The sequence below is a fragment of the Lepus europaeus genome, chromosome 11 (assembly GCF_033115175.1).
Source record: "Lepus europaeus isolate LE1 chromosome 11, mLepTim1.pri, whole genome shotgun sequence".
In the NCBI taxonomy this organism is placed as follows: domain Eukaryota; kingdom Metazoa; phylum Chordata; class Mammalia; order Lagomorpha; family Leporidae; genus Lepus; species Lepus europaeus.
The window spans coordinates 87,137,548-87,160,366 of NC_084837.1; the positions used below are offsets into that span (position 1 = coordinate 87,137,548).

A 22,819-nucleotide genomic window follows, 5' to 3' on the forward strand; every position below is an offset into this window, starting at 1 on the left:
AAGACACAGGGAAGCTGGAAGATCGTCTCCAACCCCGCACCTGGGGTGAGCCATAGGCCTGCAGAGGGGGCGTGCGGGGTGCTGAGAGCAGAGGGGGCAGGAGGGTGTAGGGGGAGGTCCACAGCGGGTACAGGAGCCCAGCCATGGCCTTGAAGTGGGCATGAGGTAGCCATGTTGTTAGGGAAGGGTGCTGAGAGGCAGCGCAGGTGGGAGAAGCAGATGACACCGTCGAGAGAGGTGTGAGAGACAGCTGGGGGGTTGGGGGCACCAGGACTGGGGCCAGGCCACTGGATCAGTGAAGGGGGGAGGAACAAGAAGCAGGCAGGGTGAGAGGAAGCAGAGTCTCAAAGCCAGGCACTTCCCAAATCACAAAGCGAAATGCAGAGTTGCTCCCGGGGGTGCCAGGGTCACCCTGTGGATGTGGGCAGTGGGAGTGGGGAAAGAGGCGTTCCCAGCCCAGCGGGACAGGAGAGCAGGCTGGGGCTGTCTTTGTCAGCCAGGGTGCAGGAGACACTCCCAGAGTGTGTAATAGAAGGCTGGGGGACTGGGCTGGGGCCTGACCACTCGGGGCCACTGCCCTGACCTGAAGGGTCAGACTGCCCACTGCCTGGCCCACGGCTTCCCAGCCCACCCAGTGCACACACACGTGCTTCACAATGTGCGCATCACATGTGCTGTGTCTCACGTGTCTCTCACAGAACACATGTGTGTTACAAAGAGTACGGGGGCAGTGGAAGGGATGTCAGAGCATCCTAGGAGGCTCTGAAGGGCTTGATGAGTTCCGGATCTGCAGGTGCACTTGTGTACCTGCGGGGCTGTGCATGTCCCATCCCTTGATGCAAACCAGCTTGCCCACACTGCACCCTTCTAGGGAGCTAAGCAGAGGAGGAGACCGGAGCTCTGGGCAGGCTGGGGCTGGCTCCCAGCGGGCAGGGGGCTTTGGGCTGGCAGCTGTTCCCAGGGGCCTCTTCCAAGGCCTCACTGGGCGGGAGGTCCGGGAAGGGACAGGGAGCACTGGCCGCCTCTGGTAGGCAGCTGAGCCTGTCTGGCCCCGGGGCTGCCGCCTCACACCCTCCCAGGCCCCTGTCCGGCCAGTCTGCCCCCTGCCCGAGACCCCCAGTGCCTGTCGAGGTGAGATCAGGAGCCTCCAAAGGAGGCGGACTCTCGGGCTCCAGGTCTTGGAGATGGAGGTCAGGGCTCCCGTTGGAGGCACTGAAGTCCGAGTGGACAATGACCTCCGCCTCCACTTGGTTCCTGCAGGCCGGTGGCGCCTTCTTCCTCCCATTGCCCTGGGCAGAGCAGAGAACACACAACGTGGCCGTCGCTGACAGTGCGTGGGGCGCGGAGGGGCTGACCCTTGGTCACAGCATCATCACACGGGCAGCGCCAAGGGGACGCCAGAGGGGATGTCCAGACTCACATGAAGGCGGGGGAAATGGAATTCTACCCAAGCACCTGGCCCCGCGGTTCCGGACGTGCCCCACGGCCCACTCTGGCACGGTGGCCGAAGGACCATCCCCAACCCATAGAAGCCAGTTCCTGAAAAGCCCCTCCAAGCTTTGAAGGCCCCAGGTCATCCCGGCTACACAGGAGTCCTCCTGGAAGCCCAGGGGTTTCAGGGCACCCACGGCTTCCTCTCCACACCACGCAGACCCCGCCCTCCCGGGTCACTGACCTTGATGGCGTCATACACCAGAGCCTGCAGCAACAGCGTCTGCCCGGTCCCCGCAGGGGGCAGCAGGGCCCGGGTCACAGCGGGCCTGGGGCCTGCCTGGGGCAGCTCACAGCCCGCCCAGGAACCTGCCCAGCTTGGCCCACCGGGCTGAGCCCAGGAGATCTGCACAGGCAAGAGAGGGGGACCCCGGGAGGGAGAGGTCTGATCAGGATTGGCCAGGCTGGGAAGGGTGGGGGAGGGACAAGGGAGGGAAGTGGAGGGGCCACAGGGAAGTAGGCCCAGACTCTTGGCCCTCCTACTGTGGGGCTGGGAGTCAGCTGGAGAGGATTCAGGATAAGGTGGCCCTGCAGGTGAGCCTCGGGGCAGGTGCTCGGCCAGCCCGGGGTTCCCACGCATAGATGCGGGCAGAAGGGGACAGAATTTGGGTCAGAGATGCCACCACTGCCGGAATGAAGGGCCCTCACCTTGTCCCAGTCTCCAGACCCCTGGGCCACAGCCAAGCTGGCCAGCCTCTTGTCCCCACACTAGCTGCGTCTCAGGATGAGGACGGATCGGCTGTACTGGCCATTCCCAGTAACCTACAAAGCCCCACTGGGGGCCCTCCCCTCCGTGGGAACCAGGCAGGGGATAAATGCCCACTTGCCTCCCGCCCCAGCTGGTTCCTGGAGGAGAGCACAGCTCAGCTGGTCCAGTAAACTGGTGGCCAGGGGGACACACTGCCCTCTGGCGCCCCCTGGTGTCCTATTGGAAATGAGCCCAGCTCCAGGCTCACCTTTCTCTTGGAGTGGCTCCGGCCGTCAGAGACACCGCCTCCCATAAGGCTGTGCACTTCAGCCCTGTCCTCCAGGTCTGAGAGCGGTGGGGACCAGTCCTGGGGGCGGGGGTGCACAAGGGACTCCAGTTCATGGGCAGCTGGGGGACTTGGAGGGCCGAGCCGGGCTCTGGAGTACAGCGCTGGATTCCCAGTGGTGGGCGTGGAAGACAGGCCTGGGAGGGATTCCCTGGAGTAGGAGGTGGGAAACAAGGCTCAGTGCGCAGTGAGGGCCAGTGGGACTGGGACGCAGGCCAGCCGGGGACTCCGGGCCTGTTCCTGCCTGGCTCTGGGGCGTGGCTTCCTCCCCAGCTCCTGAGTCGCTGCTTCCAAGAGGCTGGCGGTGACTGAAGAAGCTCTGCCAGCCTTACTGGGGGGTGTTGGCTAGGGGCTCCCCTAAGGCCACCCCCACTCGCCTGACAGCATCACCCCTGCCCCTCAAGCCCCTGATCACAGGTGCATCCCGGCCGCCGCCCCCGCTGGCCGCTGGCCGGAGCCCCTCCCGGAAGTCCCCCTGGCTCACCTGTGGGGACTGCGGCGCAGGCCGGCACACATGCAGGCCAGGAGGCAGAGGAGGCCCAGGCACACGCCCACGATGATGCCGGTGACCGAGTGCACATCCAGGGAGTCTGCGGGGGAGGGGGAGGGGTGAGGCGGGCGAGAGCCAGGACAGGGGCGCACGGCTCCCACACTGAGGCTGCTCATGGCTGCCGCAGGACACACGGCACCCTGCTGGCATGAGGACAGGGGGGCCCTGCGGCCTCACAGCCACCACCACTACCTCTCCCGCCCACTGTGCTCCCCACACACCTGAGTCCCGGGGCCCCCCTGCTCTGCTGTCGCTGTCTGAAAATTCTTAGCAGCTTCTTAAAAATAAAGCTCATCACCCCACCAAGCCAGGTCTCTGTTCAAAGCCATCCCCCCAAGAAATCGCTCTCTAACCCAAGCCGGTCGCCCATGAATGTGGCCTGTCAATCACACGCCAGGACCAGCCCAGGGTCCTCTTCCAATGTGCGCTGGGAGGAAGTGTGCTCTTGCCCAAGGCAGGAGCTGCGGGGGGTGGGGGGGTGGCCCCCCACCTCCCCCCCCGGCCCCCATACCTGAGAGCCTCTCCTGCAGGGTGATCACATCTTGCAGGTGGGAGAAGGGCCCCGGCCCCACCTCCGTGCGCGCGCCCATCTTGAAGAAGTACCGCGTGTCGCTCTCCAGGCCGTGCACCTCTGCGCTGAAGATATTTCCTGGGATGCGGGGAGAGCAGGGCGGGGCTGGGGGCGGGGCTGACAAAGTCGGCTCCTCCCAGAAGCCCCACCCCACAAACTTCAGCACGGCTCCCTGGCCAGCGTGCCTTGGGTGGGGGCGAGGCTCTCACCCTCCGTGGTGAGCAGCGTCCACTGGTGCTCGGGCTGGGAGTGGTTGTTGCTGTACAGGATCAGGTACTCCACGATCTCGCCATTGGGCTCCGTGGGCGGGCACCAGTGCAGCCGGACAGTGGACGGCGTCAGGGGGCTCAGACGCAGGTCAGAGGGGGGAGTCGAGGGCCCTGGGGTGCAGGGGAGAGGACAGGGAGAGCCCAGCTGGGAGCCGGGACAGGAGGTCACAGACGCCCGTCTTTCTCCATCACTGAACAGCCCACAGGGCAGGGATGGTGCCTGGCGGCTGGGTGGGGGAAGTCTCTGGGAAACCGGAAGTGGGGAGGGGAAGTGGGGGGAGACCTCCACCCAGCTCTGCCACACATGGTGGGGAGCTCTGAGGGCTGCGGGGGCAGGAGGCGCAGGTGGCAGGGGACCAGGGGCCCACTCACGGTCAGGCAGGGTGGAGCGCTCGACCACAGAGCCAAAAGGGCCGTCCATGTCCACCCCGTGGGACTGCACCGCGAACTCGTACTTGGTGAAGGGCTTCAGGCCGCCAATGAGAATGTCCTCCCCCGGGCTGCCGAGGCCAGCGCGGTGAGCACCTCTCCCCAGCACGGTGAGCACCTCTCCCCAGCGCGGTGAGCACCTCTCCCTGCAGGGCGCGCCCCCAGGGCCGCTCCCCTGCCCTCAGCCCCGGCCCTCCCCTGGGCAGGGAAGTTGCCAGGGGCTGGCACAGGGGCCACTCACTGACACCTCCCAGAGGACCTACAGAGGGCTTGGGATGTATGTCGCTCCGTGTTTGATCTCCAAGTCAAGCCCCCTCCTCCAGGAAACCCTCCTGGACTAAGCCAAGTTCCTCTCCGCCCAAGGAACCCTCTGTGTGTGTCTTCTCATTGGCTTGGTTCTGCCTTTGCTGCCTCTGTACGGCTCAGGTGCCTCTTACAGAGGGTCTCCCCCGCCCAATGAGCAGCAGCTCCGGCGCTGGCTAGGGGGCCCCAGGAGAACCACAGCAGGAGTCCCTGCCGCCCACCCCCTTCTCAGGGTGGGGACAAGGCCAGCAGGCAGGAGGCGGAGCCCCCACAGACCCTCAGTGAGAGCTGCAAACGTGTCCCTGGATGCGAGGGCCCCACTGCTCACACCCCCACCCCACCCCGCCCTTCCTCCGCCCTCCCCAGCGGAACCCTCTGCCCACCTGGTGTAATAGGTGACCAGCGAGGCATTGCGGAGCCCCCAGGGGCTGAAGCGCACGGTGTAGTTGACGATCTTGACCGTGGTGAAGTCTGGCTTTTTCCACCGCAGCCAGATGGACGTGGAGCTGTTCGATTCTGCGTGGACGTGGGCCGGCGGCAAGGGGGGCCCCCTCTGGATGGGCAGGTCTGCGAGACGGAAAGCAGTGCAGTGGGTCACGGTTCCTGGGGCTCTGTCACCCTCTCCTTCGAGGCTAGGAGTTGAGCGGCACCATCCCACTTCACAGATAAAGAAACTGAGGCTCCCAAGAAATTCAGGGATGTTTGCCAAGGTCGTATGTATCGCAGACTGTGGATGACTGGCCCGTGAGAATGTAATAGGGACAGGTGCAACAGACCACGACAATTCAGAGCCCAGAGCCCAGAGCCCAGCTGTCTCGGTTCAAATTCCTGCTCTGCCCTTGACCAGCTGTGTGACCTTGAAGAGGTTACTTAGCTGCTCTGTGCTTCTATTCCCTATCTGTAGGTGCAAATGATAACAGTACCTAGCCCACAGGGTTGTTATGAGGATGTAAAGCAGAGAGGAAAGTGCTGTCACATAGGAGGTGCGCTATGATGATCAGTGTTGATCATGAAGACAGACAGGAGTGTGCGAAGCAGGGACCTTGTTTGTGTGGTTCACACTGCATTGCCAGGACAGAGCTGGCACGCTCAGCACAGTATTGGCCGAATGAACACGAGCACGCGATTCAGAACCCAGGTTTTCGGCGTGCGTGCTTATCCTGTGCAACCATGTGGGTGAGCACCAGGGGTGGGGGAATGCCAGGAAGCCAGGAGTCCTGGTGCCAGTCTGGGCTCCGTGCCACCCATCTGGGACAAGCCCCTTGCCCCCTGAGCCCCAGCTTCTCAGTAGGGAACCTGTAGGGTTTCAGTAGGTTCCAGTAGGGTTGAGGGCTAATCTGGTAGACGATGTGACACGGGCGGATGCACCTGAAGCCTTCATCAGGCTTCTCTGTGCCCCAGCCCTCCCAGGGAGCATGGCCCGCGAGCCATGACAAGCAGGTGCAGCACAGGAGGCCCCGACCGGGAAAACAGGCGTGGGGGTGGGCGGAAACCCCCACACTGCCTGGCCCCCAGGCCCGGCTGGCTCCCGGGCTCCCCAATGTGCCTGCCTCCCAGCCTCCCCGCCTCCCGGCTGCCCTCACCTGGCGTGGGAGCCTTCTCGGTCTTGCCCTTCCACACGGCGGCGTAGCCGTCTTCATGCTTGTTGAAGGCCACGAGCTTTACCTCGTACAGCTGTCCGGGGACTGGGGGCGGCACAGGGTCACCCTCTGGCTACCAGGGTCCCCCCCTCCCCATGGCGCCTCCACCTCCTGCGCCCAGTGCTCCTCACCTAGCCGGGTCAGCTCATACTGCTTCACTTTTTTCTTGAGCCGCACGGGCCCCACGTCCCACTCCTGGTCCCCACGGCCCCCCAGGGGGTGGTCGCCGTCAGCCTCCTCGTCCGCCCCCACCTCTCTCCAGTACAGTTTGTAGCCGGAGATCTGGGTGGGGTGCGGGGGCGGCTGCCAGGACACCACCAGGGACTCCATCCTCGCCCGCACCTTCAGCTCTGCAGGGGCAAAAGGGACTGGGGGGGGGGGGTGTCAAGGCAGGAAAGGGGAGGAGAGCGGGGAAAGGCAGGCAGGTGGGGTTCAGTGAGAGCTCTGCCCGTCCTCCCAGCACTGGGCGCAGCCCGTGGGCGGCTCACGGCCCTGCCAGATCAGGGCGCTGGGCAGGAGGGGATGGCTCCCGGGCACTGCGGACCAGCAAGGAGCACCCCGGGGGCAAGGCTGCCGGTGCCTGGCACACAGAAGGACCCTCTGCAAGTCTCCTGAAGGGGGAATGTGGGCGAGGGGCTGCCCAGGCAGAGAGGGAGGAATGGCGCCATGAGGAGGGGGAGCCCCAGTTGGAGCTTGAGAATGGGGGGCCTACTATGTGTGGGATCCTGTTCTAAGCACTTTGCATTTTAACTTTTTTCTCACAACCTTATGAAATAGCAAAAAAAGTACTATTATCCCCATTTTACAGATAAGAAGACTGAGGCTCAGAGAAGGCACTTGCCCAGTGCCACCCAGAGGGCACGCGTGCCGGGTCCTGTCTGCATTCCATCACTCACTATGGGGCCTCTGAGCCAGAGCCACCACAGTCCTGCTTGTGGAAGCACCTGCCGCCTAAGGAGCTCTTGGGGACCTGAGCCCTTCATTTGCAACCCATTATCATTCCTGAGCCTCCTCTCAGCAGCCAGTGATGCCTCAGCATCGTGGCAGGGTCACATGGCACACAGGAGGGACACCTGGGTGCAGCCCGCTCCCTCGCTCCGGGGTCTCTCTCACCCAGGAAGCAGGGGGAGGGAGCCTGGGTTCCTGGCCACCCCCACCGTCATGCCCACCGTCCTGGCCCATCCCCTGCAGCCGTACCATGGCTCTGGTTGTGCACGCTGGGCGTCCTGTGCTGCACCCACTGGGAGGGGGCGCCGTAGCCGGCCCCCGTGCCGGCCGCGATCCGCACGCGGTACCCCTTGTTGGGCAGCAGCGAGTGCAGCGTCAGCTGGGTCTCGTTCCCCGGCACCTCGGCGGAGAAGATCTGATCTGCAGGCACAGGAGAGGACCAGGGCCCCCGGACGCCCCTGCACCACCTCTTCCCCAGTGCCCACCAAGGGCCTGCCTGGACTCCACGGTGCCAGGCTTGACTCTTGGGCCCCCGACTCTGGCTGGGCTCAGCCTGGGGAGGACAGCGTGCCTCTCCCATCCCTTATGAACCACCAACAGGCACCCCGCCCCCAACCCACACAACAAGGTGCAGGCCCAAGGGACTGACCTTGAGGGTCAGCAGGTGCGAGCCGGCACCCAGAGCCCGACAACTACCCCACGCCTGCCTCCTTGCCTTCCCACCCTCCTCTTCCTCACCATGCCTCCAGCCACTTACTTGCCTTCTGTTTATCCCTTTCCCAGCCCCTCCCCCACATGCCCCCCCCACCCCCCCGCAAGGCTCCCCAGCACCTCACTTTTCCCAATGCCTTCCCCTGTGTGTTGAACCAAGCAGTCCCCGCTCAGGGAACAGCGGCAGGAACCCACACCGCGGCTGCTCAGAGGCCTCCCTCTGCCTGCGCTCCCCAGCCCACACTGTTTGCCAGGGTCACCCGCATTTCCCCAGGCCGACTATGCCCAGCCACACCGCCCCTGTGTCCCTGCTCACCTTCCTTCCCTAAACCGTACTCGACCTTGTACTTCACCACCTGCCCGTTGCTCAGGCTGGGGGGCAGGGGCAGCCACGCCAGCCTGATCTCCGAGGGATTGGGGCTGGACAGGGAGAGCTGGGGCGCCGTGCTGGGGACTGAGACACAAGCACACGGGGTGAGTTCTGCTCTGCCAGGGCCGATGTGGGGCGGCTCAGGAGCCATCACAGACTTGCCCAGCCCACATGGCAAGGCAGAAGGAGGCCCAGGCCCCGGGTCCGGGGGCGGAATCAGGGGAGCCCTATATTGGAGGATGAGGGCGCACCCTTCCCACCCTGGTGTTGCAGAGTCTGGGGGCACCACCTTGCAGGACCAGTGGGTCAGTGTCACTGGCCCCTGCGTGCTACCTCGGCATACACAAGGCTCCGCATGGTACCTGGGTGTCGGGGGGAAAACATGGGACCTGGTCTCGAGTCCCGGCTGAACTCCTGCCCTTGGACAAGCCACTGTCATTTTCCTGGGCCTCAGTTTCCCCAACTGTAAACTGAGGAGCAGAAGTTGTGCCCACTCCCTTGTAGGACAGAGAGGGTGACACGAGGCAGGCACAGGTGCCCCGGCACCCGCTGCTGAGAGAGGGCAAGCGACAGCCCCAGGGAACACTCTGGGCCCCGAGCCGCCAGTGGCAGGTGGCCCTGTCCACACCTACCATCATCCAAGGTGTGGACGAGTGTGGGGGTGGAGGTGCGGCTGGCCCCCAGCTGGGAGTAGGCCACCACGTAGAACTCATAGTCCGTGTTGGGCTCCAGGTCGCGGACCTGCAGCTCGGTGGTGTCATTGTTCACTGCAAACTGGTATTCCACATTGTCCATGCCTGGGGAGGTGACACAGGGGACATGGGGACCGTCCCAGGGCTGGTTCGTGTCTGTCTAGATTCCTTCCTGCTGTTCCAGCCTCTGGAACAGTCTTAGCTAAACCATCTCAGCTGCTGTGAACTGGGGAGTTTAAACTCCCTCAGCTTCTGGCTTCGCTGGCCTTAATTTTCCGCTAGTCGGGAAGTTCTTGCTGGTGTCTAACTGAAATGACTCCTGCTGCTGTTGGTTAAGCTGGGTGGGAGCCGAGCCCCACACACCTGCAGCACAGGGCTGGAAATGGCTGCCCAAACCATCCCATCCAGTCCCTAAAGGCAGCTTGTTTTTTCCCCTGGGATCAACTCGGGCCCCTCCCCACTGCGCCCCGCCTGGGCCTTGGCGGACCTACCCCGTGCCTTCTGGTAGTGGAGGGAGAACCCGATGATCTGTTCGCTGTGCAGCTCGGGCCGCTCCCAGGCCACCAGCACGGCGGAGCTGCTCAGCGGCGTGGCTGTGACCCGCGTGGGGGCGCTGGGCAGCCCCTCGCGCACCACGACCGCCAGCGGGGCGGCTGCGCACGCCGTCCCCGCGCCGTTCTCCGCCACGCACTGGTAGTAGCCGGCGTCCTGCAGGCCGATCTGCGTGATGACCAGGCTGCCGCCGCCTCCCTGGACCCTGACGCGCCCGTTGGGCCGCAGCGGCGCCCCGTCGTGCAGCCAGCGCAGCGCGGGCCGCGGCTCTCCGGACGCGCGGCACACGAAGCGCGCGGTGCTGGCCCGCGTCCGCGACAGCGCCTCGGGGGCCTGCGAGATGGCCGGGGCCGCTGGGGACGGGAGGGGCGACGCTGGGCGCGGGTGCCAGGGGCTCTGCCTTCCTCGAGGCGTCCCAGCCCCGCCCGGCTCTCCCGGGACCCTCCAGACCCCCGCGCCCGCCGATCCCCTCCCCAGCCCTGGTTCCTTGGTGGCCCCCTCCCCGAGCCTTCGCCAGGCGCCCGTCACCCGTGCCTCCGCTTCCCCGTTGTCCGGGCTGGGGCTCGGCCCCGCGGACGCCCGCTCGCGCCCCGCCGCCCTGCCCGGCCTCCCGGACTCACCCAGCACCCGCAGCTCTGCGGCGGCCGTGGCGAAGTCGCGCGTGCGGGGCTTGTTGGCGCGGCACACGTACACACCCGAGTGCCGGGGCTGCGCGCTGGCGATGAGCAGGTTGGTGCGGCCCAGGACGACGACATCCGTGGAGATGGGCTTCCCGTCTGCGGGGTGAGGGAGACGCGATCGCGGGGGGCCGTGGCCGCCCCTCGCTGGCCCGGGAACCCTCTCCCCGCCCCCGGAAAGGGGGACACGACAGGCCCTCTCTCCACGAGCGAACGCGGAGGGGCTGCTGGGGATGGCAAGGCCTGGGGAACCCCACTCCAGCCGGAGAGCCGCATGTGCACAGACTTAGGTCTTCATGTGAAAAAACCATTTGAAAAGCTCTTGCCTGAAGACGGGGATAAAGGGCCAGATGGTCAAGAAACAAACAAACAAAAATCCAAGAAATTCACACCCAAATACACCTGCTGGGACAGACTGCACACCCAGCTACACCAGCTGGGACAGGTGCTGTGCACAGTCTCTTCTTGGGGTGGCTGCATCCCACACCTGAGTGTCTGGAATCCAGCCCCTGCTGACGTGTCTGGAAGGCAACAGGTGATGGCCCAACTACTGGGGCTCCTGCCACCCATGTGGGAGACCCAGATGGAGTTCAGGGCTCCTGGCTGCAGCCTAGCCTATCCCTGGCTGTTGCAGGCATTTGGGGAATGAACCAATGAATGCATGATCCCTCTCCCCACCCCTCTCTCTTTCTGCACCTCATCTTCTATCCTTGCCTTTTAAATAAATAAACACACCTTTTAAAAATTCAACAGAACTAATGAACTACATTCAAAAGATGGAATATTACATAGTTATTAAAATATTCTTGGAAAAAGTTTCAGAGATGGGGAAATATTTATTGAATGAAATCGGATCTTGGAAATGTGAATACAACATGTTTTCCCAATTTTAGGGGGAAATGTACACATGTATATAAAAACCTGCAAAAATGCACCATATTAACAATTTTTAAAACATTTTTAAAAGATGTATTTATCTACTTGAAAGAGTTACAGAGAGACAGAGAGAGAGAGAGAGATTGAGAGAGGGAGATTGAGAGAGAGAGATTGAGAAAGACCTTCCACCTGCCAGTTTACTCCCCAGATGGCCACACAGGCCAGGACAGGGCCAAAGCCAGCAGCCAAGAGCTTCTTCCAGGTCCCATGTGGGTGCAGGAGCCCAACCACTTGGGCCACCTTCCTGCTGCTTTCCCAGGCCATTAGCAAGAGCTGGCATTGAAAGCAGCAGGACTGGAACACAAGTGCTCTGAACCCGGATGCTGGAGCCCCAAGCAGTGTCTTACTGCTTTGCCAAATGCCCTCTCTCTGTGCTGTCAGTCTTGTCTCTGAGTGGCGGTATGTCTTCTGCTTGTTTTTTCCCCTGGTTCTCTATGTGAACACATGCAACATTTGCAGCTACAGAACAAAACACCCACGGCCCTTCCTCGATTTGGTGGAGTAAGTCCCTGGAAAGGGAGCAGCACCTGGGGTCAGGAATGAGTTGCCTCTCCAGGCCCTCTCTGCCTGGTCTCTCTCCAAAGGTAGGTGCTCCAAGTGAGCACCCAGAACTGCAGGGACCAGCATGCTCTGGGGCAGCAATTCTCCACCCCTCTCTGCACACGTCCCAGGGAATGGCAGGGGACCCTGTCAAGGTGCGGAGGCCCAGGGCAAGGCCCCCCGATTCTGCCTTTCTAATTCACCCCGGGTGGTGACCCAGTAACCAGGGTTTGAGTAGCTAGGACCCAGGGCACTGGTTGAGCATTCAAAGTCCCAGATCACAAGCCAGCAAGGGTGAAGGGAGGGGGTCCACGGCGTGAACAGTCTCCCAGGCTGCTCTTGAGGCATGACCAGCACTTGAGAAATACTGCTGTGAGGATTCCTGGGTGACATCACAGGCTGACCCCAGAGATAGAACGAGGGCTCTGCTGGCCCAGGGTCTCTCTACCCAGACAGGTGTCATGAGCCCAGGGAGGTGGTGTAGGTTGGATAAATGCAAAGATACCAGCACTGTTCTGGTCCATCAGCGCTGCACTTTTTTTTTTTTTCCTTTTTTGACAGGCAGAGTGGACAGTGAGAGAGAGACAGAGAGAAAGGTCTTCCTTTTTTGCCGTTGGTTCACCCTCCAATGGCCGCATTGCGCTGATCCAAAGCCAGGAGCCAGGTGCTTCTCCTGGTCTCCCATGGGATGCAGGGCCCAAGGACTTGGGCCATCCTCCACTGTACTCCCGGGCCACAGCAGAGAGCTGGCCTGGAAGAGGGGCAACCGGGACAGAATCCGGCGCCCCGACAGGGACTAGAACCCGGTGTGCCGGCGCCGCAAGGCGGAGGATTAGCCTAGTGAGCCACAGCGCCAGCCAAGGTATGCAGTCTTTCACTTCATTCCTTTCCTTTAACCTCCATATAATCATACACTCCTCTGAAAGTGAGATAGGAAGCAGTGCAGGCGACAGGAGCCAGGGAGGAGGGGTAAAGAACGCCCAGTTTGGGGCACCTCCCAGCTCTCACACCCTCCCTTGCAACACTGTTGAGAGAAACAGGAATAAGCAAAGTGGAGAAGGTAGCCCAGGGCCCACCCTCGGTAGGGCTGTGGTGCCAACTGGCAGGTGGCAGACCCCGAGGGTGCTGGAGGGGACACGGATACAGATTGCTGATCAAGCCTGACAGGCTCCCCATGAAGCCATCAACCTTGGCACTTGTGACACCCAGTCTGGGAGAGGAGCTCCCACTACACAGAGGGTTGGGGACCCTGAGTGGTTGCCCACGCAGCTCTCTGGGTTGAGGGCATGTGAGATGCCACACCCCTCCTCCCCCACCCCCTCCCGAGTCCCCTCTTGTCCCTCCCTCTCCACTCACCTTGTCGGACCCAGGACACAAAAGGGGTGGGGTCAGCTGAGGCCACACATTCCATCACCACGCTCTGGCCAGACACCACGGTGGTATTCTCCGGTGCTGCCACAATGACCACATCCTGCCCCCTAGTGGACGCCAGGGACCCTAGAGAGAAGCCAGGCCAGCAGGTAGCCTCGCCAGCGGGCGTCTTCACAAAGGCAACACCTCCCCTGGGGAGGCAGGTGGGACCAGAAGCAGCCAGGGTTCCGTCTGACAGCTGCAGGAAGCAGCCACAAGGTCCAGCCGAGCCGGGCTGGAACTCAGAGCGCCTTCTCTTGGAGCCATATGATAGCCTGGCCCCCGACTGGGCACCAGCGAAGTCGCTGGACAGACCCACACCTGCCCCACTCTTCCCTCCCAAGTCCAGTCCATCCTCTGCGCAGAGGACGGCCAGGGTTATGGGTGGAGCAGTGGACTGGAGTCACAGGCGGTTTGCAGTTCCAGCAGCTGCCATTAGCACACTGTGACCGCAGGCAAACCCCTCCCCCAAAGCCCTTGGGCTCCCATGTGGAAAAGGCAGGGGTGGGCTGCAGTTCCTGCCAGCGTGGCTGCTCCCCCAGCCCTGATTCCCTGCCAGAATCAGCATGTGCTCCTGGCCGGCTGCATAGAACAGCAAATACCCGGTTAGACCAGCAGGTGGAGGCAGAGACCCCAGGCACAGAAGGGAGCACCCCCACCCCCACCCCCACCCCCACGACCAGCTCAGCCCTGGAGGGCGGCTCATCATCCAAGGGCTGGAGCGGCAGTGAGGAGATAGGAGGTGGGAGGGAGGTCGGGCAGAGAGGGACAAGCCAGGGGCCGAGGCGGAGGCTCGGAGTGAGATCAGCTGAGCACCTGTGGTGCACGGCGCTTTCTCTTCTGTTTGCAGCCGCTGTGACCTCTCTGGGCTGGACATTTGAGAACAAGCCCAGGGTCACGCAGATGGTGACCAGAGAAGGATTCAAACCAGGTCTTTCTGACCCAAAGCCTGTGCCCTTCCTACTCCTGCCACCCAGGGGCAGGAGCTTTTCAAAGAAAGAGGAAAGGACAGAGCGCACGTCTGGGGGGTGAGGTGGGAGGGGTGGATGCACCTTGCACAGCAAGAAGTCCTCAGGGCACACAGCGGATCAGGGGCAGGGACCAGGGCTTCTGAGCACAGACACCCTCCTTGGATGCCTCCCCTCCCGACCCTGTCCCCATCCAAGCCACGGGATCACATCCGGCCCGGAGCAGCTCTGCCCTGGCTGTGGGGAGCCCTGGCTTCTGGTGCAGTTCTGTCCCCGTTTCGCTGGGTGGCGCTGCCCTCCCTGCACTGCATTGCCCGCCCGTCCGAGGGGACTGGCAGCCCTGTCACCTATGGGAAGGCAAGGCCCCTCCCGGCTCGGAGGTGGCTGACCCCGGAAGCTCCCCAGGGTCCTGCCCCCTCCCCCCAGCCAGCCCCCTTACCTCTGGGGACAACGCTGAGCAGGGCCTCCTGGCTGAAGCGGCGGCGGGCCACGTTGGTGGCCACACAGCGGTAGGAGCCGGTGTCGCTATGCTGAACGTCCAGGATCTGCAGGACGCCGTTGGGCAGAGTGATGAGCCTGGGGAGGGGAGAGGGCAGCGTGAGGCGCAGGGCTGCACTGGCCGCCAGACACCCTCTCCACCTTCAGCCACACCCATGCGGATGGGGGCACGGACCACCGGGGGCTTGGGCAGTGCCGGCTGGCTGGCAGCCGTGCCCATGGACCCTGTTTCCCGGGAAAGCTGGCGACGTCCCCACGTCAGAGCTGCCCAGCCCTTGTGCCCCAGCAATGCCGCCTCTAGCACTCCACCCCATGGAACGAGTGTCATGGGATAATCACTGGGGTACGGTGGGTGTTAGCGAGAAGACCATTCGACCATCTGTAGCCGGGGACTGGTCCAATCGGGGTGGGTCCTCCCCACAGTGGAACCCTAGGTGGCTGTTCACAAAGAGGAGTTCCACATGCACCGGCAGAGTGGTCGCAAACACGTGGGGGCACGTCTGCCCATGGGCTCGCCCAGGCACTGATGTCCCTGCTTCCTTCTTATGCAGCCTTCTGTACAATTCGATTTTTTTTTTTTTGACAGATAGTTTGACAGTGAGAGATAGAAAAGTCTTCCTTCTGTTGGTTCACCCCTCCAATGGCCGCTATGGCCGGAGTTACAGCAATCTGAACCCAGGAGCCAGGTGCTTCCTCCTGGTCTCCCATGCAGGTGCAGAGCCCAAGCACTTGGGCCATCCTCCACTGCCTTCCCGGGCCACAGCAGAGAGCTGGCCTGGAAGAGGAGCAACCGGGACTAGAACCTGGCACCCATATAACATGCCAGTGCCGCAGGTGGAGGATTAGCCAAGTGAGCCACCGCGCCAGCCCCACAATTTGATTTTTTTTTTTTTTTGACAGGCAGAGTGGACAGTGAGAGAGAGAGACAGAGAGAAAGGTCTTCCTTTTGCCGTTGGTTCACCCTCCAATGGCCGCCGCGGTAGCGCGCTGCGGCAGGCGCACCACGCTGTTCCGATGGCAGGAGCCAGGTGCTTCTCCTGGTCTCCCATGGGGTGCAGGACCCAAGCACTTGGGCCATCCTCCACTGCACTCCCTAGCCACAGCAGAGAGCTGGCCTGGAAGAGGGGCAACCGGGACAGGATCGGTGCCCCGACCGGGACTAGAACCCGGTGTGCCGGCGCCGCAAGGCAGAGGATTAGCCTAGTGAGCCGCGGCGCCGGCCACAATTTGATTTTTTTTAACCACCTGACTTTCTCCTTCCTCTGAAGAGCCCTTTATTCACATCAATGCATCTGACCTGCAAAATAAGCCTCCATTCCATTGGTGACAAAACTGAGGCTTGGGGCTGGCACTGTGGTACAGTGGATTAAGCTACCAGCCACAATGCTGGCATCCCAGGCAGCACTGGTTCAAATCCCAGCTGCTCCGCTTCCCATCCAGCTGCCTGCTAATGCTCCTGGGAAAGCAGCAGATGATGGCCCAAGTGCCTGGGCCCCTCCACCATGTGGGAGACCCGGATGGAATTCCAGGCTTCTGGCTTTGGGCTGGCCCAGCCCTGGCTGTTGCGGTCATTTGGAGGGTGAACCAGCGGAGGAAACTCTCTCTCCCTTGCTTTGTAAATGCTTTTCAAGTATATAAATCTTAAAAAAAAATCTTAAAACAAACAAACAAACAAAACACACACACACAAAATCAAACTGAGGCTTGTTGGAAGAAGGGTGTTGCCTGAGGTTCTGGTAGCGGGGGCAAAGTTAAAACTTGAGCCAAGGACTTCCGGTGCCAGATGCCATATTCACGTCTCCTGCCTCCCCATGGCAGGATCTACCACCACGGACGCCGACTGGAGGGCCCAGTGGAGCAGGGGGTTAGAAAGACCTAGAGCGGCTGCCGCTGTGGCGTAGCAGGTAAAGCTGCCACCTACAGTGCCGGCATCCCATATGGGCAGCGGTTTGAGTCCTGGCTGCTCCACTTCTGATCCAGCTCTCTGCTGTGGACTGGGAAAGGAGTAGAAGATGGCTCAAGTCCTTGGGCCCCTGCATTCACATAGGAGACCCGGAGGAAGCTGCTGGCTCTGGCTTTGGATCGGCACAGCTCCAGCCATTGCGGCCAATTGGGGAGTGAACCAGCAGATGGAAGACCTCTCTCTCTCTCTTTCAAATAAATAAATACATTTAAAAAAAAAAAAAAAGGGCCTGGAGACCTTGCTGGAGACACAACATGATTCAGAGCAGGAGTCTCCATGGGGGGGTGAGTATAGGGGGGAGCACAGTGGGCGCCAGCCCAGGCAGGGGGTCCTCCAGCGGGGATCCTTACAAGGCCAGCTCCACGTGCAGGGTCCATTTCTCAACAGAGCAAATGGCGCTCGCTCCTGGGATACAGTCAGGCAGGGGCAGAGGGAAGGGGAGGGAACCCTTAGTTGCCAGGGGAGCAGAGGCTGAGCAAACGGAACCATGGGAGAGGAGCAGCTCGAGGGTTGGGAGACTCTGGACACAAAGACTTAGAAATCATAAAGCGGCCTCAGCCTTCATCCCTAGGCAAGCTTGCCTCTGCCCAGACTCACCCGCAGTGGCCCCGGGGGAGGGCAGGAGGTGGGGAGGAGGGGCGGGGAAGGAGGCAAGAGGTGGCTACAGGGAAAATCCTGGGCCAGGGCCCCACCTGCTGCTATGCAATGGGTGGGAACAGACAAGCAGGACCCCCACCCACCCACCCACACCCACACACACACACAGCATCCAGGCCCACCATGTCTGGCTTCTCCTCCCTCTTCCTGTTCCTGCCTTGTCCAGCTCAGCTCACTACATGGCCAGGAGCTGCTCTCGCTTCCAACCCCAGGGGTCCCCCGTTTCCCAGGGAAATCTTGCTCCAAGCACCTCTTCTGACCAACTACAGTTCCTCCGTCATGACTGTTGGATGGATGAACACATGGAGGAGGGAAGGAATGCCTCTCCCCAGCCCTGGTGCTACAGGTGAAGTGGAACCACTTATCGTGTTCATCTGGAATCTTTTCTGGGGTGAGCGCTGTGGCACAGTGGTTAAGCTGCCCCTTGGGACGCCCATGCACCACCTCAGAGTGCCTGGGAGCAAGTACAACCTCCGATTCCAGTCCAGTTTCCTGCCCATGCGCATCCCGGGAGGCAGCTGATGAGGACCCAAGTGCTTGGGCCCCTGCCACCCACGTGGGAGACTGGATGGAGCTCCTTGCTCCTGGCTCCTGGCTTTGATCTGGCCCGGCCCTGGCTGTTGTAGGCATTTGGGGAGTCAGCCAGCAGATGGAAGATTTCTCTTGATTTTTCTTGCTTTCTCTTTGTCGCTTTGCTTTTCAAGTAGATGAAAAGAAATAATACATAAAAAAAAATCTTTTCAGTTCTCTTAAACTGCATTTTTGGGAGTTCTGTCTTGGGAAAGATGCCCAAGATATATTGGTTAGTGGGTTGAGGGGGTTGGCGGTTGGGGGGTGTTTACGAAGCAATTCTAATTTTAGAAAATAGATAATTGATAGGTTAGGATATGCACGGAGAAAGTCAAGGATGGCAAAGCTGGCGTAGTTCACGGTTGTTTTTTTAAATGGGATTGAGATGGCTGGAAACTGCTATTTGTTGTGTTTTAAAAGATCTTTTTTTTAAACAATGAATATGTATTAGTTTGGAAATATAAAAATGTTTTAAATTTAAATTTTGCAAAGCATGTGCTCTGCATACTTTGTTTTGCAATTCCAGGCTCTCACAGACGAGCAACTGTGGCACAGTGGAGAGGACTGGTTCCCACGGGCCTGGTTCTGGCAGGTGACACTGCGGAGCTAAGCCACAGTTTTCTTATCTGAAAAATGGGTTTAGTTCCTGTCCTGCCTATTTCATAACCCTGACCCTCTCCCATTGGATAACAGACCTAAGCTGTCTGACTTGCAGGCGTGAGGCTTCTGTTTACAAAGATTGCAAGGGAACACTCACAATGGCAATAGCTGTGTCCAGCCGGTAGGTGACTCCCCCACCCCCTTTTTATAATGTCGGTATGTTTGATCAATTTACAATAAATTCACACATCAAACAAAATGAGATCGCTATGTACGGGATGAAACCACCTCCACTCCAAAGGAAGAGATTATTCTCTATGCAAGCCCAAGCCTGAGTCGGCTGCGCCCAACCCCAAAGGCCACTTGCGTTCAAGAACACGTGAGAAATGGCACAGCTGCTGTGACTGTCCCAGCAGCCAAGGAGCCCCCTCCGTACCCTGGTGAGATCCACCCAAGGGAAAGGGACAGCAGCTGGGGGTTCCGCGAGGAGGACAGAAATGCTGGGCATGGGGAGGGCAGGGCCGACAGGACCAGGGAGCCCGGGGTATTTAAGTCCATTAGCACCTCGATGCTTGGAACGTGACTGAATGATGGCAACAAAACTATTTCAAGGGATCTGGACACACATTTTTTAATCCAGTGGTTGCCTGTTTATTTTTAACCACCTTCTATTTTTGGCACGTGTTGCTGGTTTTATTTATAGTGTAGAATACTTCCATTTTATTGATGATGTTCTTTTGATATGCGGTGGAGTTACAAGAGCAAGTTGATGTAAAGGAAGGGAATGAGCGATGACGGTGTCAATGCTATAAGGGTGGCCGCAACCAGGAAGGTGCTGGTGGGTGCCTGGAGTTTGGGAACCGTTGACTAGCGGATCCCACGGAAGGAGCGCTCGCCCCGGGATTACTGCACAGCAGCGGAAGTATCCCAGAACTGCCTGGGGGTCTCACCGTCAGCTCCAAAAAAACGTGCACTTGCATCCCAACAGAACGTGTTTATTAAGTGCACATGTGCGCAGCCGCCTCCAAGCCCCGGGCTGAGTTTCTGAACAGCACATTTGTGCACGCACTGTATCTGGGTGTGGGTAAAAATACATACCTTGGGCATAACCAAGTCGCTGTTTTAGCCGATTCTTTCTTCCCCCCACACAATGTGCTGAGACATGTGAGCCGCTTATTTATAGATGGGGATCACTTTTCAGAGGACTTGGGGGTAAACACTCCCAGAGCCCAGGCACTGGCAGCTCCGGCCTCCTTGGAAGAGGCCTGTGGCTTCAAAAGACTGAAGTAGAGGCTGGGAGGGGAGGTCTGAACCCCACTGCTTGTTGAGAACACGCGGGGGGCAGTGACTGCTCTGCTCACAGCCACAGTGGGACCAGAGGTCTCTCACCCCACCTGCAGCTCCCACCCCGCCACCAAGCCGCTCCTCAGCCTGTGTGCCATCCATACCAGAGCACCAGCGTCCCACACTCTGGGGACCAACTGTGTGACCTGGGGCACGTGACTCCCATCTCTGCCTCTCAGCCCAGATAATGATATCCAGCACGACCACACGCAGAGACCTGGAAGGGTGTTCACTAGGTGTTAAGTGAAAACAAAATTAAAGCTGTAATATGATCTCATTTTTGTTTGGAATAAAAGATAACTGAACCAAACACCAAGTATTTACAATATGCTAAGTAGAAGATTTCTAGATGCCAGCATAGCGGCGCCAGCGGGTTACACTGCTGCTTGCGACATCACCCATATCGGAGCCCAGGTTCGAGTCTCGGCTGCTCTGCTTCCCATCCAGCTCCCTGCTAGTGCTCCTGGGAAAGCAGTAGAAGATGGCCCAAGTGGTTGGGCCCCTTACCACCCACATGGGAGACCCAGATGGAGTTCTAGGCTCCTGGTGTTGGCCTGGCCAAAGCCAGGAGGCAGGAGCTTCTTCTCGGTCTCCTATGTGGGTGTAGGGGCCTAAATACTTGGGCCATCCTCCTCTGCTTTCCCAGGAGCATTAGCAGGGAGCTGGATCAAAAGTGGGACTCAAACTGGCGCCCATATGGGGTGCCGGTGCCACAGGCAGAGGCTTAACCTACTACACCACAGCACCCGCCCCTTTCATCCTCTTTCGCTGTAACTAGGCCTTTCAAACAAAATAAATAAATCTTTCTTAATGGGGCCAGTGTTTTGGTACAGCAGGTTAAAGCCCTGGCCTGAAGCTCCAGCATCCCGTATGGGCGCTGGTTCAAGTCTTGGTTGCTCCTCTTCCAATCTAGCTCTCTGCTATGGCCTGGGAAAGCAGTAGAAGATGGCCCAAGTCCTTGGGCCCCTGCACCCACGTGGAAGACCAGGAAGAAGCTCCTGGCTCCTGGCTTCGGATCAGCTAGCTCCAGCCGTTGCGGCCATCTGGGGAGTGAACCAGCAGATAGAAGACCTCTCTCTCTCTGTCTCTACCTCTCTCTGTAACTCTGTCTTTCAAATAAATAAAATAAATCATTGCAAAAAAATGAATCTTTCTTAAAGCAGCAGCAGCATTTTAAGAAAGTAATATTCCACCAAGACCACTCTTTGGGAAACTAGCATCTAATCCTGCCCTTTCTCTTCCTTCCATTTTTCAGATGGGAAGCCCAAGGTTGGGTGAAAATAAGTAACAGTCATCCCCCCATGTCAGCAGGGTCTCTGGTACACCCCTCCCCCTTCTTCTTCCCTCATGGCGCCCCTCCCCCTGGCTTCTCTACCCAGCATCTTCTTTCCTGTACCTCCCTTCCTTCTCACACCAGGGTCAATGCAGCGCAATCAGCAGGGGTCAGCTCTGGGGAGGGGGCTCCGGGTTTCAGAGCCCTAGGAACCGCACTTCCACCCAGGAGAGGGGCTGACGAAGTCAGCTGGTTAACTAAGCCACAACCAAGGCAGGAGCCCAACAAGGAAGGGCCCCGGACCTCCCAGGAGCCACAGCAGGGATCCAGTCCTGGTCTAGCCTCAGCATCTCCTCCCTGGACTGCGGTCCCTGCCCCCACCGAGCCCAGCCATTGGAGAGGGGAATGTGAAGCAGCAAGGACCTCAACCACCCCGCTCATCAAACGGTTGCCCCCTCCCGCCCCACCAGGTGGAAGCCAGGTGGAAACTCTGCAGACAAGAGACAACCCTTTGAACAGCTCAGAGCCCTGAGCACACAACCAACACTTCTGGTCGCTGTCTGCGGGGTCTTGGAGAATCCACGCTCCTCTCTGGCCCTCAGCCAGAAGGAGGTGACTGGGCTGGCTGGGGGGGGTAGGGAGGGGGGCTCCACCACTACCCCCATCCCAGGCTTTCCTCCCAGGGCGCAAACACTTCTTGTCCAGCTTCTCTTTGGGACAGAGATGCGCTGGCTGGCTCTTAAGTCAGGATAGGTAGAGGAGGCCACCCCACCCCAGCACCCGGGGCCTTCTCCTCCGCCCACTGGGACCCCACTCCTCCGGGGGGAGGCACTCACCGTGGCTCCTCAGGCAGCGTCACCTGGTCCTTCTCCCAGGTAATGACGGGAGCCGGCAGCCCCTGGGTGTGGCACTCGAAGCGAGCGGTCCCGTTCTCCTCCACCGCCTGCGACTCCGGGTGCAGGGAGAAGTCCGCAAGTGCTAGGGGACAAGGACAGTGAGAGCGAAGCCGCCCACACACACACGGACATAGGGACACACGGACATGTGGAGCACAGCAAATTCAGACCAAGGGAGAGGCAGCCGGGGGTGAGAAGCAGCGCCCACTGGTCAGATGCCGCCGGCAGCACGGAGCCCAGCGCCCCCTGCCCGCCAGCTCCGCAGTGGTCAGAATACAGTCAGAGGCCTAAAAATTACGTCACAGCAACCTGTGCTCCTGAGCTGGGCTGGGCAACCGGCCTGGACTCCATGCGCTGCACCTGTTCTGTGGCGAGAGCTCCCTGGGAGGCACCTTTGTGGCCTTGATGCCCTTATGAGCCTCCCTGGCAGACTTCCTGGGGGAGGGCACAACCCCAGACTCTACAGCTCATAGGGCCAGGAAAGCAGGAGGGACAGGGCTGCGGAGAAGTGGGAAGACGCAGGCACTCACTGGCAAGCCTGACCACGGCAGCCTGGCTGGCCACCACTCCGAGGGGGCCGTGGGCCAGGCAGGAGTAGCTGCCCTCGATGGCTCCCATGGCTCCAGGGGCTGCCTCACCACTGCCATCAGGGGCTAGTGGCTGGGACAGCCGGAGGGAGCCATTGGGCAGCAGGTGCAGGTGGTCGTGCTCCGGCAGGGCTTCCCCATCCTTGCTCCACGTCACGCTGGTCGGGGGCCCAGCAGCAGCAGCCCCCAGGCTACAGTTCAGCACGGCAACCTGCTCTGGGCCCAGGATCACTTGCAGCGGCCCCGCGTCACAGCCCAGTTGCACGATCGTCTCCTGCGGCAATGGCAGCTCTCCTGTGTAGAGAAGGAGGCATGGGATCAGCAGCGTGTGTCCCCTTCC

The 22,819-nt window shown here is 60.5% G+C and overlaps 1 protein-coding gene across 1 annotated transcript in view; it reads right to left on the reverse strand.

Annotated features, from left to right (window-relative positions):
• IGDCC4 (immunoglobulin superfamily DCC subclass member 4) overlaps window positions 1-22,819 on the reverse strand; it is a 38,437-nt gene that overhangs the window by 5,091 nt on the left and 10,527 nt on the right. The window contains 20 exon segments of the mRNA XM_062206651.1: window positions 41-190; window positions 864-1,289; window positions 1,676-1,837; window positions 2,448-2,676; window positions 3,010-3,115; window positions 3,587-3,724; window positions 3,856-4,026; window positions 4,288-4,415; window positions 5,031-5,214; window positions 6,231-6,332; window positions 6,419-6,655; window positions 7,485-7,655; window positions 8,263-8,400; window positions 8,949-9,113; window positions 9,500-9,913; window positions 10,181-10,336; window positions 13,070-13,210; window positions 14,531-14,667; window positions 21,833-21,974; window positions 22,423-22,773. Coding sequence (XP_062062635.1) covers window positions 41-190; window positions 864-1,289; window positions 1,676-1,837; window positions 2,448-2,676; window positions 3,010-3,115; window positions 3,587-3,724; window positions 3,856-4,026; window positions 4,288-4,415; window positions 5,031-5,214; window positions 6,231-6,332; window positions 6,419-6,655; window positions 7,485-7,655; window positions 8,263-8,400; window positions 8,949-9,113; window positions 9,500-9,913; window positions 10,181-10,336; window positions 13,070-13,210; window positions 14,531-14,667; window positions 21,833-21,974; window positions 22,423-22,773 — 3,848 coding nt within the window.